This window comes from Zonotrichia leucophrys, chromosome 11 (assembly GCF_028769735.1).
Source record: "Zonotrichia leucophrys gambelii isolate GWCS_2022_RI chromosome 11, RI_Zleu_2.0, whole genome shotgun sequence".
Classification (NCBI taxonomy): Eukaryota; Metazoa; Chordata; class Aves; order Passeriformes; family Passerellidae; genus Zonotrichia; species Zonotrichia leucophrys.
Window position 1 is genome coordinate 12,286,579 of NC_088181.1, and position 17,620 is coordinate 12,304,198.

Below are 17,620 nucleotides of genomic sequence, written 5' to 3' on the forward strand. Positions count from 1 at the left end.
TTGCATTATACCAATGTGATGGTGTTTATTGTACACATAATGACATGTTGATATGCTTTGATTTCTACTTTAAGTCATGTTAGGATTCCTTACACCAAACATAAGCCTAGTAGGAAGGTCAGACAAAGGAAGACAAAGCTGCTTCACAGCAGTTTCTTCCCTGATTTTTTTAAGCTGGTGTTATTGGTTGAGCAGGGATTGTTTCTTAGGAGGCTTTTGCATAGTGTTTATCACAGGTAAGACAGGTGTTAAAATAAATATTATTTCCAATACATAACTGAAGTATATCTGACAAAGTGCTGTTTGCTTTATACTCACTTTGCCCGTTGAATAAAACTCTACATTCCCAGAAGTTCAAAGCTAAGGTGACAAAAAACCCCCATACAACAAAAGACAACATTTGCTTGTCTACTTCAGTCCACTTTGTTGCTACATTCTAAAATCAACAAGAAATGAAAAAGTAACCTGGGCCTTCATTACAAGGACAGTTATACTGACAGTGGTTCTTCACAGCTATTAGACACACCCCCAGATGTTCAGTGCCTCATCTGCACCAGTGACTGGTTTTCCACAAGCACAATTATAACCTGATTAAAACTTCTGTAAAAGAGGCTTTTGCAATCCCTCCCAGTCCTGCTCTAAGAATGTGAAATAAATGAAAGCCGGGCTGGTATGACCCCTAGCTTCTTTGGGACAGTGAAACATCCACTCCCATTATCACACATTTTTTAAATGTTTAGAAGTACACGAGGGCCATAAGACTTCTACAGTTGTCTTTCTTCTGTTGAGAGTCAGCATCCCAAATGACAATCCCAAATGACAATGGCATGGCAGAGTGCATTGGGCACAGCACTGTGAGGCAGATCCTGCAGGAGGTGGCTGTTCCTGCCCCAGTGTCCTTTGTTGGGTTTTCTGTCAAAACAAAGTTGTCTAACAGAGCATTCCCTCCTTCCCAGCACCACATTCCTGCACTGAGCAGCCACTGGCATTAGAGCACCCAGCAGGTGCCTCAGAGAGGAAGAGCACAGAGTCACCTTATGCTGAAGGAGCAGCCCTTCCTTCCCCTGGCATGGTTAAAAACCTTTCTGGATGTACAGTTTGTGTGTTCAGATAGGAAGCTTTCACTTTAATGTATAATTTATGTAACAGAGGAAAAAATGTGCACTGACAAATTAGTCTTCTCAAAAAACAAGGGTTCAACTATTGGAGAAGGAGGGGATACATCTTGCAGTACACTCCTTGGGAGAGTTTAAATACTGTATGCCAGAAATTATCCTCTTTGAGCCTCACTGACCTTTGATCTGAAGAACTTATTGGCCTTGCTGCTCCAGGGAATTATCCTTTGAAATCAGTTACTCATTTTGGAGCTCAAATGAAACGGGGAAATCTGGTGATCTCATCCTGATGTCAAGTTTCGTTCAGCAAAGAAAAATGAAATCTAACTGAAGAAACTTTAAAGGGCAATACAGAGATACTAAAATAATATTAACAAGAGATCAAATAATGTGTCTGTGCATATATCCCCATATGCCTCATCCAAACCCAATGAACATTTAAAAATACATACTGTTTTGTCTGAGAACAGAAGAAGTGTTTGGTATCTTGCTGCTATACTTAGTTTTGACTATTGACATGCGCTCAATTTCATGAGGGATACAAACACATGCAGAGCCTACTTATAAATAAATGAGAATGTCTGCTTGGGACAGTTAAAACTGGCAGCCTGTAAACAGAGATCCACCAGTGAGCCACATGCCAAGGTTTCAGATATATTCACAATGTGAACTTCCTTTCAGCTCTGCCAATGATATTAAACCAGACCAGACAAGATAGCTATCTCAAAGGACTGTGGAGAATTAATAGACTTGTGTTTCCAAAGTCTAGGCCATCAGAAATAGGTCTGCATACAATACATCATCTGTGCAAAAATACTTACTTACCTCCCTGCTCAGATAACAAGTCCTGACAAAAAGAACGTGCTACATAGACAAATACACAGAGAAACATACCCTTGTTGTGGGAATCCACAACTGGAGGGGGAAAAAATAATATGTATTGCTTCTCATGGGAATAACCATATGCTCTCAAAAACAATGTTCCCTAACAGAATGTTTCATGAATTGAAATATTGCATATGTTTTCTTTATTATGTTCTTTTCTTGTTCATTATTAATGGTCTTGTATTCACTTCTATAACCTTAAGACACTATAAAAATGGGTCTGGACAATATTTGAAATTGGAAAGACAATAAAGGAAAAATATTAACTTGGAAAAATTGTGAAATACCATTCTTTCACGAAAAACAAACTGACTGGCTTAAGTGTATTAGCAGATGTTTCTCTCTACAATTGTTAATTACTACCACCCAATTGCTCATAATTGAAGTGGGGGAGGAAAAGAGTAAGAGAATGAGCACTAGTTTAAAGATATTAAGACTCATCCCAGAAGAATTAAGCCTTTTTTTTAGGGTTTTTTTTATTTTATTTTTTTTTCATTCCTAAGGAAAGGGGGTAATAATTCAAAAGGCTGCTTAGGAATCACCAAAATATCCCAGAAATGAGGTAAACCGATTGCTGCGCTCTGTGTATTGAATGAAGTCAGAATAGTAAGCTTCAGGCAGAAAACAAAATCTTGCTCTTGCCTCCATCCTGCATCTGACAATAAGGGAGAAAAAACAAAACACCAAAATAGAGCTGCAATATAGAGCAATTCCTTAAAACTACTACCAGAAGCAAAGGGACAGAATTACCTGTACATGGGGAAAAGAACAAAAAAACACACACTACAACCTGAGACGTGGGGGGGGAGAAGGATAAAAGTAAAATTTAAAAAATTACATATTAAGACAAGGAGGGAAAGTCATAAGTACTTCTATAATAGTCAAATTGAACTTCATCAGCAGAATTTGACTGGTGGGATTGAGCACCCAAGAGCTGGCCAAGCTCAGTAGTGAAATTCCTATAGACATCAACGGGGTCAGGGCTTCCCTTCCAATTTACAGACCTAGCAGATGCAGCAAGACTTAGAGACTATGAGAACCAAAGGGACAGAAAGAGAATTCATTTCATTGTTTTATCTGAGGTCTCTGATGTCTAAGTTATCTGCCAACATTTTTCTCATTGCAAACATAATAAACATTCATTCATAACTGACATTCCTTACTAACTGCACAACAACCAGAGCAGTAACAACCATCTTTGAAAGTCTAAATTGAGGAGAAGTCCTTTAATTAACAATTACATTCACATTCAGATTTCACTTTTAAGTTCTCCTGGAGGCCATGGATTAGGAAACATCACTCCCATCATTAAGCACACTTTGTTTTATTCCACTGATTTGATTGAAATTTACCCCTGATGGAGATAACTTTGCTTGAGCAGAGGCCCCCTTCTCCAGTGGCAAATGAACACAGGGAGAACGGGATCAGGGAGGAACATTCCTGTTCCACAGCCACCAGAACAAGCCCATAGAAAAACAGGCTCATCCTGGGGCAGTGCCAGAAGCATGTATTTAGCTCTCCCTGACTGAAAGCTGAAGCTGATGAATTAGACACACCCTCCAAAACAACAAAGATCAAGCTGCCTTCTCTGAAACTTGCTGTAGGGAAATTAATTGTCCATTTTACGTCCAGTGGGACAAGTCAAAACCAACTCAGAGGGAGCTGTACTAGCAGTGCCTCCTACCAATGTGGGATGGGTATTTCAACCTGAAAATACGGAGAGAACCCATGTTCTATTTCATGGTTTCTTGTTGACAGTCAGAACACAAATTGAAGACTCAACTGCAAACCATAGGGGAAAAGAAATCACAATGTCACAAGACCTATTGCCAGCACCTGACCAGGAGCAGACAGAGCAGAGGGACAGTGACTCAGACTCAGACCTTGTGACAGCTTAAAAAAAAAAAAGTAAAAAAGAAAACCCAACCAAACCAAACCAAACCCTAACAAAAATAGACAACCAAAATATGTTTTAAATATTCAGGCATGGTTCTAACTGACAAGACGCTACTAGGACAGTGAGGAATGGCTACACTGAAATTCACTCAGAAATTCAGAGAACAGTTTCTCTTCCGAATAATATGTAGTCAAACTCACAGGTCTGTGCAACATCACCTTCCTTAAAGGTTCAATTCCTTTTGCCAATCCAAATAATTTGACATTTCTAAGTAAAAGTACTTCCAAACATTGATGCAGATTCACAGGTTTCTATCTAAGTCTGGCTTTTTTGGTTTGGTCGTTTTGGGGTTTTTTTCCCTATTATGTTGGGGGGGGGGGGGTGCATTTTTTACTATTTCCTTACAAGAAGGGTTTTGTACTAAAGATGCAGATACAAAAGACCATATGGTTTCTTTCTGCTAGCTAGGGTAACTCATACCTGCATAAACACTAAACCTAGATTTCCCACACTCTATTTGGAGTGAGTTTGCTAAAAGGAAGGAGTTTGCTGAATTTTGCCAGATTATGATTCCCTCTTCCAATTAGTTCCCCAGCTGGCTGTATTTCATCAACAGAAACTGCCAGATTAAATGCCTTACTTGACCATCTTCACCCAAAACACTTTCATGTTCAGTTCTCAAGCTTCAAAATACCTTTTGGATGAAGATCAGACAGCACTAAACAGAATTACTAATTAATTAAGCAAAGTTAAATTTTAAACACTGTTTGTTGTGTTAGCCAAAAGCCTGAACAGAACAGTCCTTTTTTTTCCTTCCTCATTGGAGATCAAAGAAGATAATTTCTCATTCCCCACCCCTAGTTAAAAAAAAAAAAAAAGAAGATGAAAGCAGGGAAGAATCTCCATAAGCTTTGGTCAGAATAGCTCAGGATGATACCTGTAGAAGCAAGATTTTGTTTGATCAGTGGACATATCCAAACCCACATGAACAGAATGCAATCTGTTGTATCATTTACATGGTAAGTGTTCCTTAAGTGAAAACTGTCAGTGTCATATGGACCACTTACCACTTCCTTACAGTGCTGTGTGTCCCAGGGCTCTGAATGGGGCTGTGAAGTGTTGAATTCAGCGACTGAACATGGACAGATGGGGACATCAACTGATCACTTGCAACTTAAAAGAAAAAAGATCTCTCTTCTTCTCCTAAGCTGGTCCTACACTGATTTTAGTTAGAAACTGGTAACAATTTTGCTTTTTAAAAATCCATTCTCATTGTAAGTTGCAGACATGCACATTCATATAGAATTTTCTATCTTACATTTCCTTTGCCTTTGTCTCTTTGGATTTTTTCCCCCTGAGATTCACAAGGAAAGGAAAAGAAGAAAAGAACCCAGCCCCTGCATAACCCTTTATTCAAATGAAGACTGAGTAGGTAATGTTATTAATAATGCAGTCTTTGATATTAACTTGCTCCCATCTAACTTGGTTGCTCAATAAGTACAATGTGTTTCCACCACCTTTGCTGTGATAACAGGGCCTCTAAAGGTATCTGAACTGTAATTTTCAATTCCTCAGAATTGCTTCCCATGAGGATGAATGTCACTCTGACCCTCACAGCACTAACCTATTACAGAGAGCAGTGTTGTCGACCTATGTCTGTAACATTATTTTGGTTGTGATGAATTGTTACAGATCTGACAACTCTTTAATAGTTAATAGTTAAAATTCAGTAGCAGGTTCAGTATTCCCATCCTCACAGCCATTCCCATATTACTCTAGGTGGGGGGAGGAGAATGGAGACAGATCCACAAACAAGAGAAAAGCATTACTGTGATTAATATTAGTAGTCCAGCATATACATGTGCACATGTCTCTTTCCCTTTTCATATTTCTGCATGGGTGAGGAATAGTACTGAGATAATACATCACATACTGCTAAACATGCAGAGAAATTTTATCAAGGCTTGACCCAACCACCTGAAGTCTGAAGAGTACACAGGATCTCATCAGAGAAACAATTCCCACAGAGCAAAGGGAGGAATCTGCTCACCATTGAGCCTAAGGACCTCAGCCAGAGATGGAAGCCCGCATACTGCTCAAACACAGAAAAAGAGATGGTTTGGAGCATCATTTGGAACACCCTTGCAGGAGGAGCCAGCCCTTCCTGCTGCTCTAGAGAGCCCAAGTCTTTGCAACTCAAGATTCAGCTTCCCACTCTGAGCCACCCCTCTGGTGGAAGATCCTGTGATATTCCCCTAGACACTGTCACTGTGAATTTACCTTCAGATGTAGCACCTTGGAATCTGGGCAGCAGTAAGATGTGCTAGAGGGGCTGGCAGCTGTCCCTGCAGGGCACAGGAGCTGGCACAGGGCAGCTCCCAGGGAGCAGACTGGTCTGAATCCCATCTGCCAACCATCTCCTACCACACCTGCATGGCTCCACTCTCTTCAAAGCCTCCTTGAAATACCAAAGCAAGGGTCTGCAGCACCACACTTCAGCTTTATGCCTCCACATCCTTAGGATGGACTGTAACTCCCTCCTAAAAATATCTTCCATGCACAGAGTCCAGGGCTGCCTTGGCTTCCCCCAGCAGCTCCCGTGCCAGCACGGAGCCCTGAGTGCAGCCCTGGCTGCCAGGCCCAGAAATGCTCTCCACTCCTCCAGGGCCCTCTCAAAATTCCTTGGGTAGTGGCTCTTTTACTTCTGGATATTTCAGGCTACAATTACTATTCCTTTCCTCTCTTTCTGTTACCTTTACAGTTTTAAATCCTTTTTGGTACAAAGTTGAGAACTCTGGATGACGTATTTTATTGGTAAAAGGACCTGGATTGCTGGATCAGATTTATAAAGCAAGAAAAAACTGATTGCTGGTAGTTTTGGGTTGGTTTTTTTTTTTTTTTTTTGTAGACTGGGGGTTGGGACTTTCCATCTAACAAGAGCAGCTGGACTCCAAGCTCTTTCAAGAGCAGAAATGTTGCTTCAGGTTCATTTCCACAACCCCACAGCGCTGCATTTATTATTTGCTTTTACTCACAAACTAGTTGTGGTTACAAAAAAAAGCTTGTCTTCCAAACAAATGACATTTTATCTCTTGCTCCACAGGAGAATAAGGTTGACTGCTACTTGTGCTTTGAGGTTTGGATATGATTGAGATGAAACATCTGTTAAGAAAAAAGGTGTGGGGGGACTTTTTTCTGCTAAAAATATCATGCCTTTTTTTTTCCACCAAACTTGAAACATGTGATGAAATTCAACTTTTAAAATATAACCCTGGAGCTACTTGAAACTATAAAAGTCTCCTCAGTATCTGAGGCAAGTCAGAATTTCCACTGTTCAAGCTGGGCTTTTATGAAGAGCAGACTTTAGAAAAACCTGTAATCTGTCTAGGTAACAAAGGGCACTTGTTCTGCCTGGTGAGGTAAAACTTTGGGTTTCTGTAGCTACTGCAGCAGAAGTGGAGTTGAAACACACAAAAGCACCCTGATACACACTTTGAATTTGGAACAGCAACTGGCAAAGCAACATGCTTGTCATGGCAATGGCCCCCACAGCTCTCATCCACACAGCCCAGTGCTTGCAAGGCTCAGAGCATTGCTGGGGCTGAACTCGCCCAGCACAGGGCTCAGGCTCTGTCTAACTCTGCATCCATCAGGCAGGCCATCTGTATGGAACAACTGCTCCTAAACTCAGCCCCAGAAATGCAAGAACCATTCAATCCTGTCATAATGTGCATCCACACATGAGACACTCCAGGACATGAAATCCCTGTGGGCAGGAGAGAAAGGCCTCGACAGAATCATGCACAAACAAAAACCCTCTGCAGAAAGAAAGCTACCAAACCCCAGCAAAGGCAGCACTCAAGCTCAGCTGCCTGGCTCTGCCACAGGTCAGTGAAACACAGGAAAACTTAAAACATGAGGAATATTTGGGAGTTCCAGCAGGACATATTGCCTATTAAACGCAGTGTTCAAGGTTTCTAAAAATGAGTGCAGTGTTTCATGTAAAGGCAAGGGATCGGAAACATATATGTTGTCTACTGAAATATCAAAGGCCAAAACTTCTTTCGATTATAAGGGCAAAAAACTGGAATAATTCTAGGAACACCAGCATGAGAGTGTTATCTAGTCCAAAATCTTTGACTGGAAATATGCACTGGCTTCACATGGATTAAAAAAAATAGAAAAAAAGACAGAGTCGCAAGAGAATCAGAGAAGAATGGCATTTTGAATCACTTTTCAAAAATATGTTTAATAAAACCTCCATGAACTGTGGTCAAAGCTACAAGAAAAATAACTGGTAATAATCGTTGCTGGGAAATTAAAAGTAGAAAAGGACCTTTGTTCAAGTAGAATAAATGAAACCACTGGTATTCATCATGTTTCCAGAGAGATTGTTTTTAAACTCCTGACTTGTTCCCATATTTCATTCTTTGTTCTTGGTGGAGGATGTCCTGGGGCAAAGCTGCAGTACATTATTACACTGCTGCCATGTACAGAAATGCAGCTTTATCTGAGCCCACAGACAGGGGCTGCCCTCTGCCAGGTGCAGCCTCTCCCCAGGCACAGCTGAGCTCACCCAGCAGCGCTGGGGCAGGAGGGCCTGGGCAGGGCTGGGCAGGGTTAGCCAGCTGTGCCACAGCTGGAGCAGAGCTGTGCCCAGCCTGCCTCCCCCTGCACTGTGTGACAGTGACCCTGCCCAGCCTGACCAGCAGCCAGTGAGCCCAGAGCACTGCCCAGCCCTTCCCAGCTCCATGGACACACCACTGCCCGGACCTATGGACACACCACTGCCCAGCCCTATGGACACACCACTGCCCAGCCCTTCCCAGCTGCATGGACACACCACTGCCCAGCTGCATGGACACACCACTGCCCAGCCCTTCCCAGCCCTATGGACACACCACTGCCCCAGCCCTATGGACACACCACTGCCCAGCCCTTCCCAGCTCCATGGACACACCACAGACCCCACAGCCCTGGCACCATTTCTCAGCCCTGCTGCAGGGAACCTTCCCTTGAGCTCCACTCACTGAGTGAGCAGCCTGCAGGGAGCTGACAGCCCAACACCCACCAACTTGCCTTGCTCGCCTCTGGGGTGCCAAAGGCAAGCCCAAGAGCTCTCCTGCCTTCTATGACATCTCCCTTTTGGCCTTCCATTCTTCTGCTTCCCAGAGCCTTGATGATCTGGGTCTCACACGCTATGAGAGAAGCAGCTTGAGAGATCTGTAGATATATATTTACCAACAAGTGACTTTTTTGCCTCCTACCAAACTGCTTCATGACTATCCCAGAGCTGAGAGTAAAAGAATATTCTTATTGTTAATTGATTATTTTAAAATGACCATTCAGGAAGAACATTAGCTGCTCCACAGCAGAAGGAAAAGTTGCCAGTCTTAGGTAGATGGAAAGAACATGGAAAACCAATATTATTATAAATACTATGCACATAATATTATTTTAAAGCTTTTCATATTTAAGATATTCATTAAGGATCAACTCTTTGCTTTTTCTGAGGTGTTTGTTCACTTTGCTATTAACATTTGGCTTTCTTCAGCTATCATAAACAATATAGATCACTTGTAAGTTTGGAAGGCTTTCTTGAGCACTGTACTTTGTAATTCTCTTTTTTAAGGGACAGACATGGCTGCAGAAAATCCCAAGTTTCATTCTCAGCCTGCTCCTGAACCAAATATGCAATCTGCCTGTGTTCAATGTAACAACTTTCCAGCTGTGTAGAATGATCCGAACACAGAGATCAATGTGAAACTGCTACTTACAGTAGGTATGATCTTCCCAGCCCAATGCAGAGGACTCTAACCCAGAACACTCTCAAAGCATGGACAAAATACATCATCTATCACAGCCTGTTGGGCAGCACCAGTAGGAGCTGGTGGGTGCCAGCTAAAGAGAGTGACATGCTCCATGCAGGGAACACGGGGAGGAGAGCACATGCTCTGCACACAGCAGCCGCTCAGTGAGGAGGAAAGCTCACCCTCTGAGGTGTCCTAACAGCCCACTTTTCACTGCCTTTCTGTGCTCTGCTTGCCAACATGGGTGGGAGCTGTTAGACACACTGTAAAGGTTCATTTGGAAACACCTGGAGACCACTAACTCATTACACACAGGCCATGGGCAACCCTTGGATGGCAACAGTCTTTCATCACTACTGACCTGGCTGCACTTGAAACAGCAGCTCCAGAAGTAAAAGCTTCTGATCCAAATACCAACCCCCCTCAACTGGAACAGCTAATGTTAAGAAACACTTGTACAATTTTGTATTTTTTTAATTTTTTTTTTAAAGTGCCTCATGCCGTAAGATTTTCCTCCCACTCATGGCAAGCAGCCTACCTGCTTCTTATAATTTCCTGGATCTGTGCACAACCACAGGAAAACTTCTGCTAATCCTACCAGTCTCATGTTCTTTGGTGACTTTTATTCTAACTGCCAAACTAAGCAGTTTTCTCTTGGCACTCTCCCCTGCTCCTTCCTCCCCACACCCCCACGTCCTTTGCTGCTCCTTCCAGCCCACAGTGCCCAGCTTATCAGCCGCCAGCCTCAGCAGGGACCTGCTGCTTGTCACACACTGCTGGCTGCTGCCAGCGGGTCACCCCCTGGCCACAGACATTCCTCAGAGTTGTTCCATGTCATATTGAGTAGTAGGAAAGGATACAGCAGAAACCTCTTGGGAGCTGAAAGAAAATACAGCCAGTGATCAGCAGCCTGAGGTGATCATATAGCATGTACTCATGCACAGCAAAACTATGGTAAGTGCACAGGATTAGCAGCAAGTCCTTAAAATGCAGAGTTCCCATCTAACATCCCAGAAGGCTGACCACAAGAGCACTTTTAAGGTAGAATTATTAACACGCTATTTGCAATGTCAAGGTTAAATAGGTATTCTGTTTAAGAACCTGAGAGGGAAGGGACCATCATTTTCTAAAAAGCACCAAGCCTGCATCAATGGTACCATACAGGTAATAATTGTGGTGCCAACATAAAGAAAATTTGCCTATGTGCAAGATGCAATCTATGCCTTTTCTATAAATACACTGGAATGTCATGTATTTAAAATAGAAAAAATTATTTAAGCATTAGAAAAATAAGAACTATTATAATTGAAAGCATTAACTAGGGAGAGGAATGCCATTTGAAATAACTGCCTTTTATTACCTACTCACAGCTCAGCTTAGAACAATACATTAATTTATTATAGTTAAGAGATTAACAAAGTATGGTAAAAAGTGTCCCCTAGGCAAGTAGAAGATCAGCTAAAACTAACCAAAATGCTTGTTCCAAGTTTTCATTTGCTGACAAGTTTATAAACTTTTTCGGCCCAAGTACCATACCTTATCACTCTTCCTCTGAGCTGACATCCCAACAAATATTCTTCCAATTACTAATTTTAGAGAAAACCTCAGGAACTAAGCCTTCACCAAATCTTTCCTGAATGGAGAGAGAGGAAGGGGAGTAATCTCACACAGCAGCAGCCCCACTGTGGGGTGCACTGGGCAGGGATGCTCCCCCATGCCTCCTCTGCTGCTGCATCCCCTGGAAGCCAACGTGCTCCCATCCCTGGCATGTCTGGGATCAGTGTGGAGGGGGAAGCACGTGCAGCTGGAGGGTCCAGGCAGGCTGTCAGAGCTGGGCAGAAGATCAGCAGCCTTAAACCACCAGTTCATTTTTTGTTATTCGTCCCTTGTTTGCTTATCAGTTCTTATTAAAGTCAAAACTAACCCAGCTCCTCATGCTGGAGCACTGCTAACCACACCTCAGCTCCCACTCAGCCACAGATGCTGGGGAGGAAGACGTGCAGGACAGACTGCACACACCAGTAAAATGGTGGAAAACACATAACAATGTTAAGAATATAATTAATAACTTTTCTGCTTTGCTGAATACAGAATGCTTTAACTACAGGTTTAAAAATCACATAACAGCTTGTAAGTAAGTGAAAAGTGCAACAAGTGGCTCTTGTACAGATCTGCTAGGGTTTTTTTTTCAGCAACAACATGTACTTTGAACTCTGTTGGGGGGGTTTCTAATATTAATAGGCAAGAAGATGACCTGAATAATTCGTCCTTTCTCGTACCAGAACAGAGAACATCTTACATCTAGGGCTTTAGATACATCTGTCTTAGGAAACATATATAAAAACTTGGGTTTGTTGATTCAGGCCAAACTCTGTCAGTACTTTCAGCAGGGCTTTGGATATCATGTTCAGATAAGGCACCAGGAAGGCTTGGATCTTCTCCAGTCTTCTGTTGAGAGAATAATAATCAAGACATCACCCTTGGCTGACAAATGAAACAGGGAACAGATTGCTATCAGTGTAAGAGGCAGCTCCTCTGACAGCTACAGGACTAGATTGATCTCAAGAGATGCAAGATTTCTGATTAAGAGAAATACTTAGGTCATACTTTTCAAGAGAACAGTGACAAGAGAAATCACATTATTGCATAAATAACTGGGACTATAGGTTAGGCATCAAGGTGAAGCTCAAGCCTTCACTGTGAACTCCAAAAGGCAGCTGTATCCCACAGGGCTACAAAGAGCTTGTACTGGGACAAGAAGAAATCACCCCTTTGTACAATCAGTCTGCATCAGAGGACTGCATCAGGAGCTCTTTCCTGAGCTGAACTTTCTGAAGTTTTTAAATGCTCAAGTGATAAGATGGAGAAACCCCAGCTCATTTCAGGAAGACATGGAGTGGTCAAGATAAGAAAGCTGTCCTGGTCTACAGGTTTTAGCTGCAAAAATTTCTAAAAGCATCCAGGGAAAGGAGGTGAAAAAAGTTCTGGAGAACAAGAGCAGGACTCTCGAACAACTCATCAGAAGCTTACTTATGCCTAGGAGAGTTGAGAGAGAATGGGATGTCATTATTAAGCACTCAAATGGCAGATGTCTTTTTGAACCACCTGCTTGTCTCCATGGCAGAAGAGTGACTTGCTGTTAGATCCTGCACTCAATTCCTGCCTGCCACTTTAGCTTCTCCACCTACACAAAATGGGAAACATCTCCTAATGTCTGTGCTAGCTTTCGTGACTTCTTCCAGAGCCAACCCCAGCCACTCAGTTCTGATAACTCATTATTCTAGCTAGGGATGAGGAAGGGAGGACGGGAGCTCCTTTATATGTGAAGGGTGATGAAGCATCTCCTTCCTGCGCAGAAAGTGGGGGACAAGGAAGTTTGAGCACGAGACACTCCTACACAGCCACAGCAGATTGCACAAGCACTCCAAGTCTGCCAAGTGGAAGGCTCTGAAATGCACTTGGAAATCACCTGGAATGCAAGATGTGAACAAATTCACTGAAGAATCTATATCCAGCATGCCCAACTGTTGTGTTATTAATGAAAGAGGAAGAAGGAAAACAGAACAAGAGTAATATGAGACTGAGGCTTCCACTGGTGTCTCTTATCTAAGGAATCAGTCTCTCAACTGACCACGTAAGAGAAAATCCAGAAATTTCAATTTAGCGACTTGCCCAGCAGCAGAATCAAAGGCAGGTGGTGGCTGTAACAGACAATGCTGGTCAAACCGTTTCTCTCTGCACAGCACTCAATAACAGAGTTGCTGCTATTGAGTTCTAACCTCTTGTCATGCAGCAACATTGAGTCAACAATCCGCTCTCATGGCTTAATGCTTTTGATGTTTACTTTGTTCTTTGTATAGTTCAAAAGAAAGCACTAATGCACCAGTCCTCTTACCAAATACAATCTTAATCCCAGAATCCCGAGCCTTTTGCTGTTGGCCAGTTAAGTCTGTTAAGACGAAAGGATTTGATCAAGCTTTACATAACAACACAGAAGTTAAATCCAGCAAAGAGAGTTCTTTTTATCTGTACTGCTCAGACAGCTAAGAGAGGGGGAAAAAAAGGAAAGGGAAGGAAAAAAAAAGGTAATGAACTTGGCTATGTAAAACAAAATAAGGAATTCAATTATTTCTCTTATTGCCACTTTGCCTTTTCAGTGAGAGTCTTTTAAAGAACTCAGATTTATTCTCCAATAAAGTTCCTGAGAGAGAAGGCTCTAACGTTCTCCTAAACCAGAACTGTGGAACTTGCTGTGCTTTTTGTGCAAATCTGAGAAATGTTTCCTTTTCATCCCTACCATGAATTTATGAAGACAGAATATAGCTCACTGATGCATGGTATTTGCCATCGTCCTCCCTGAGCTTAGTCCAACCAACCATTTCCTGGGTTACAGATCCCTGTCTGTGAAGCTGTTGGTGATTTTGATGTTATCTCATGACACATGAGCATATATTCATGAAGCACATGTGTTACATCAGTACATACATGAAGATCATGAGGCAGCAAAATAGAGGCAGGACAACTACTTTAGATGGAAAGATCAATCTATGTTTTAGAATATTAATTACATTTTCCCGCAGAAACATTTCTATGCAGAGAAGAGGTACCACAGTTGCCATCTTGTACCTAAGAATTCAATCTGTGCCCTATGAAAGATCTCATATCTGTTTCAGCTTTACTTTATCTAATATCACAATTCTGTGCTAGTACTAGCACAATCATGAAAGTATGATGCAAGTACAAAGTTACACAAAAAGGATGCTTCAACACAATGATTGTTGTGTTATCTGATAATTATAAGATTTTCTATATCTGAATGAAACAGGAAGTGGTTAACACTGTCCCCAGCATGGAAAGCACAGCCGGAGATCTGAGAGCAGAAGGGATGAGGAGCAAGCCTTGACAACTTGCATGCATTGCCTGAGCACAGGGTGGGAACAGTCATCTCCCTCCCAGCTGGAAAGATGCCACAGAACAGCTCTTCCATGGTGACAGCACACAAAGGATCGACCACTGCTGGTATCTAAATCTGGTCTTCACTACCCAGCTACCTCGTAACAAAGGAGACTCATCAAAAGTAATCATGTGAAACTGCTGAAAGACTGAAATTACAGTTACCTAAAAGGCTTTACATTCTAATAAAAAGAATCTTGCTGCTGACTAGTTCAAAAATATTACATATTGAACATTATGTTTGCTATGCAAGATAATGCCACACAATAAAGAAAAATAATTAGAGGCAAGGAAAGATAGAATGAGACAAAGAAAATGGAATTATTCACCTTGCTGACATTTAATATCCTGTCTGAAGTAGTTTCTTCTATCATTCTAAAATTAAAATCCTACCCTATGTCCTAGTAAGGGAAGATTGGAAAACTGTGGTGAAGTTAAATACAAAACCACTCAACAAACACTGTCTCCATCATGGCAAGTATAGTTTGCCTTTGTGATTAACAGTAGCTTACAAGCACCAGCCAAAATTCCTGTTATGGCACATATGAGACATGCAGTCTTTGTAAACTACAGAGATAAGAGAAACTTGTAATCCAAGAATCACAGTGCATTAACACATTGCACAGGTAAGGAACTGGAAGGCAGACATTCCTAACAGAGAATCTTTCATGTTATACAAAAGCTTCTAATACCAGAAACAAATGATTGGATTATAAAAGTATAGAAATTTCCAGCTTAAGCTTGACATGGTTCATTGCCCTAAATAAACTGGGCATACCGTTTCCAGTACTGTATAATATAAATCCAGCACTCAGCCCATGCAACCTCTTGTTACACTAGAGAGTTTCTGAAGTGTCATTTCCTTGAAAGGAATGAGCAACAATTTAATCTCCTGCACTCAGAACCCCCACTTGTCCCAGAAGCTCAAGGTACCCTGGATATGTTCCCTGGCAGAATGCAGCATTCACACTCACAGGCACCAATGTCCTTCCCAGCACAACAGTGATTCCATCTCAACTGCCTGACCACAGAGGAGGAGATGAGATGGGAAGAGAAACTGTCTGAGGCAATAATGACTCCATTCATATTCCAGAAAAATGTGTTGAGTAAGAGTCTCCAGTCCTTACTAGAAATTAACGTGGGAGTTTCTAAGGCTGGTGGTTTGTGCAAGCCAGAAGGGAGTGCAGTGTCCCACACAATCAGAGCCAACAGTTTCACTCATCTGCCACCTCTGCCAGGGACAGTGACATCCATCACTCCTACAATGCCAGGAGAAGTACCTGGAGATAATGGTGAGACCCTGAATAAAAACACTTGGTCCCTCTGATTCAGCTGGGTGACTTTTACCAACACAACAGTAGCAGATACCCTATTTCCATCTTAACAGTTTTTTTCAGGCAAACGACACATTGGTAGATCAAGAACTGCACACTAAATATATGCATTCTTACACTTATTTATTCACTATCTTATTCCAATACTCCTTTATATTAACCAAAAAATGTAGTTCTTTAAATACCTTCTAGATGAAAGTGTTCATCACCAATAGTGTCTCTGTAGCCTTCCCCAGATAAATCCTGTTTAAAACAAAACAGAACAAATTAACTACAAATACACTACACAGGAAGTGTTGAGGTGTTAAAAATACGTATTTATTATTGCCAGAATTAATTTATAACATGAATGAGAACACAGAAACTGTTTTCCAGGAAAGTCAGTCACCTTATTAGTGGTAGTCAATGCATTTGCTGCTATTTTACAATGCTCTGGACATACTTCTGGACAAAAATTTGGTGAAGATGAATTGACTACACAGGGGAAAGAAAAAAAAAGGATCATATTTAAATAATTTTATAAAGTAATCTTTAGTCTTTCAATGTCCTTTCAATCAAGCAAGATTAAAAAACTCCAAATGGAAATGATAAAGGAGAAATAAGTCCTTCACTACCCACAGAGGAATGTCATCACTTGGTTCCACCAACAAACAGAAAACTTCCATATGCCAGAGGTCACCCAAGAAAAGCAGATAACAGATTCTGACAAGCTGCCTGAGCCTTCAGCTCTGAAATTAATGGAATTCTGTCAACCCCAGTATGTCTAGAACAATACAGAAGCAGATGCCATAGATATGCAGACAGACTTATCTCAGACCCAAAAACCATCTCTCCAGTGGTGCTGATGCAGTTACAAAGGGCATCAGTGGGATATGGAGCTAATCCCAGTTACAAACACTCTGAAGAGCATTCTCACTCTCCTATTAGCAAACCCTTCCAGCTCCATCACCCAGCCCAGCTAAACCACAAGCACTGGCAGCTCTCCTCACATCCTCACTGCTCCCAGCCATTCCCAAGCTTTGGCAGCACCACTGTCACCGACCTTACACTGCACTCCAGCTCCCTGGATTCTCCCCAAACACCCTCTGCCTCTGATAAAGTTATGGTGACAAAGAAGGATATGGGGCTAAAAAACTGGCATGCTGCACTCACAGCCATTCCAGCTGCATCTGCAAAAACAGAGCGGCAGCACAGAGCCAGAACTCTCAGTATCAACCTGTGGGATGGAAGCTGACCTTGGAGAGCTTTTAGCAGAAGATAAGGATAAGGGAGCAACCTGTGAAAATTAATGTCTGGTTGGATTCATTAGCTTTATTGTTAAAGAATTTGATCATGATAAAGGCAGTTCACCTCTTTTTCTTGAAAAAGCTGGCAGAAGTTCTTCACCTTCCACATGCCCAAATGTTATCCTTTGAGATTAGTTATAACAGAGTAACTAAGCCACAAAAGCATATCTTAGGAATTCTTCAGTATCAGTTTCTGCAGCAGCATGTTAAAAATTAGATTTCACTAACAATACTGGGATACCTAGCCCAGGAACCATGAAAATACTGCCTCTTCACAGTCACATCCCCTGAAGTAAAGTTAGACCTTGCAGGAGAAATGTCTCTGAGAAAGGCTGGCAAA

At 41.8% G+C, this 17,620-nt stretch overlaps 1 protein-coding gene across 1 annotated transcript in view; it reads right to left on the reverse strand.

Annotated features, from left to right (window-relative positions):
• The window catches only part of NKD1 (NKD inhibitor of WNT signaling pathway 1), a 109,054-nt gene that overhangs the window by 25,221 nt on the left and 66,213 nt on the right, over positions 1-17,620 (reverse strand). Inside the window, exon 4 of the mRNA XM_064723269.1 lies at positions 16,180-16,237. Coding sequence (XP_064579339.1) covers positions 16,180-16,237 — 58 coding nt within the window. The remainder of the gene's footprint in view (positions 1-16,179; positions 16,238-17,620) is intronic.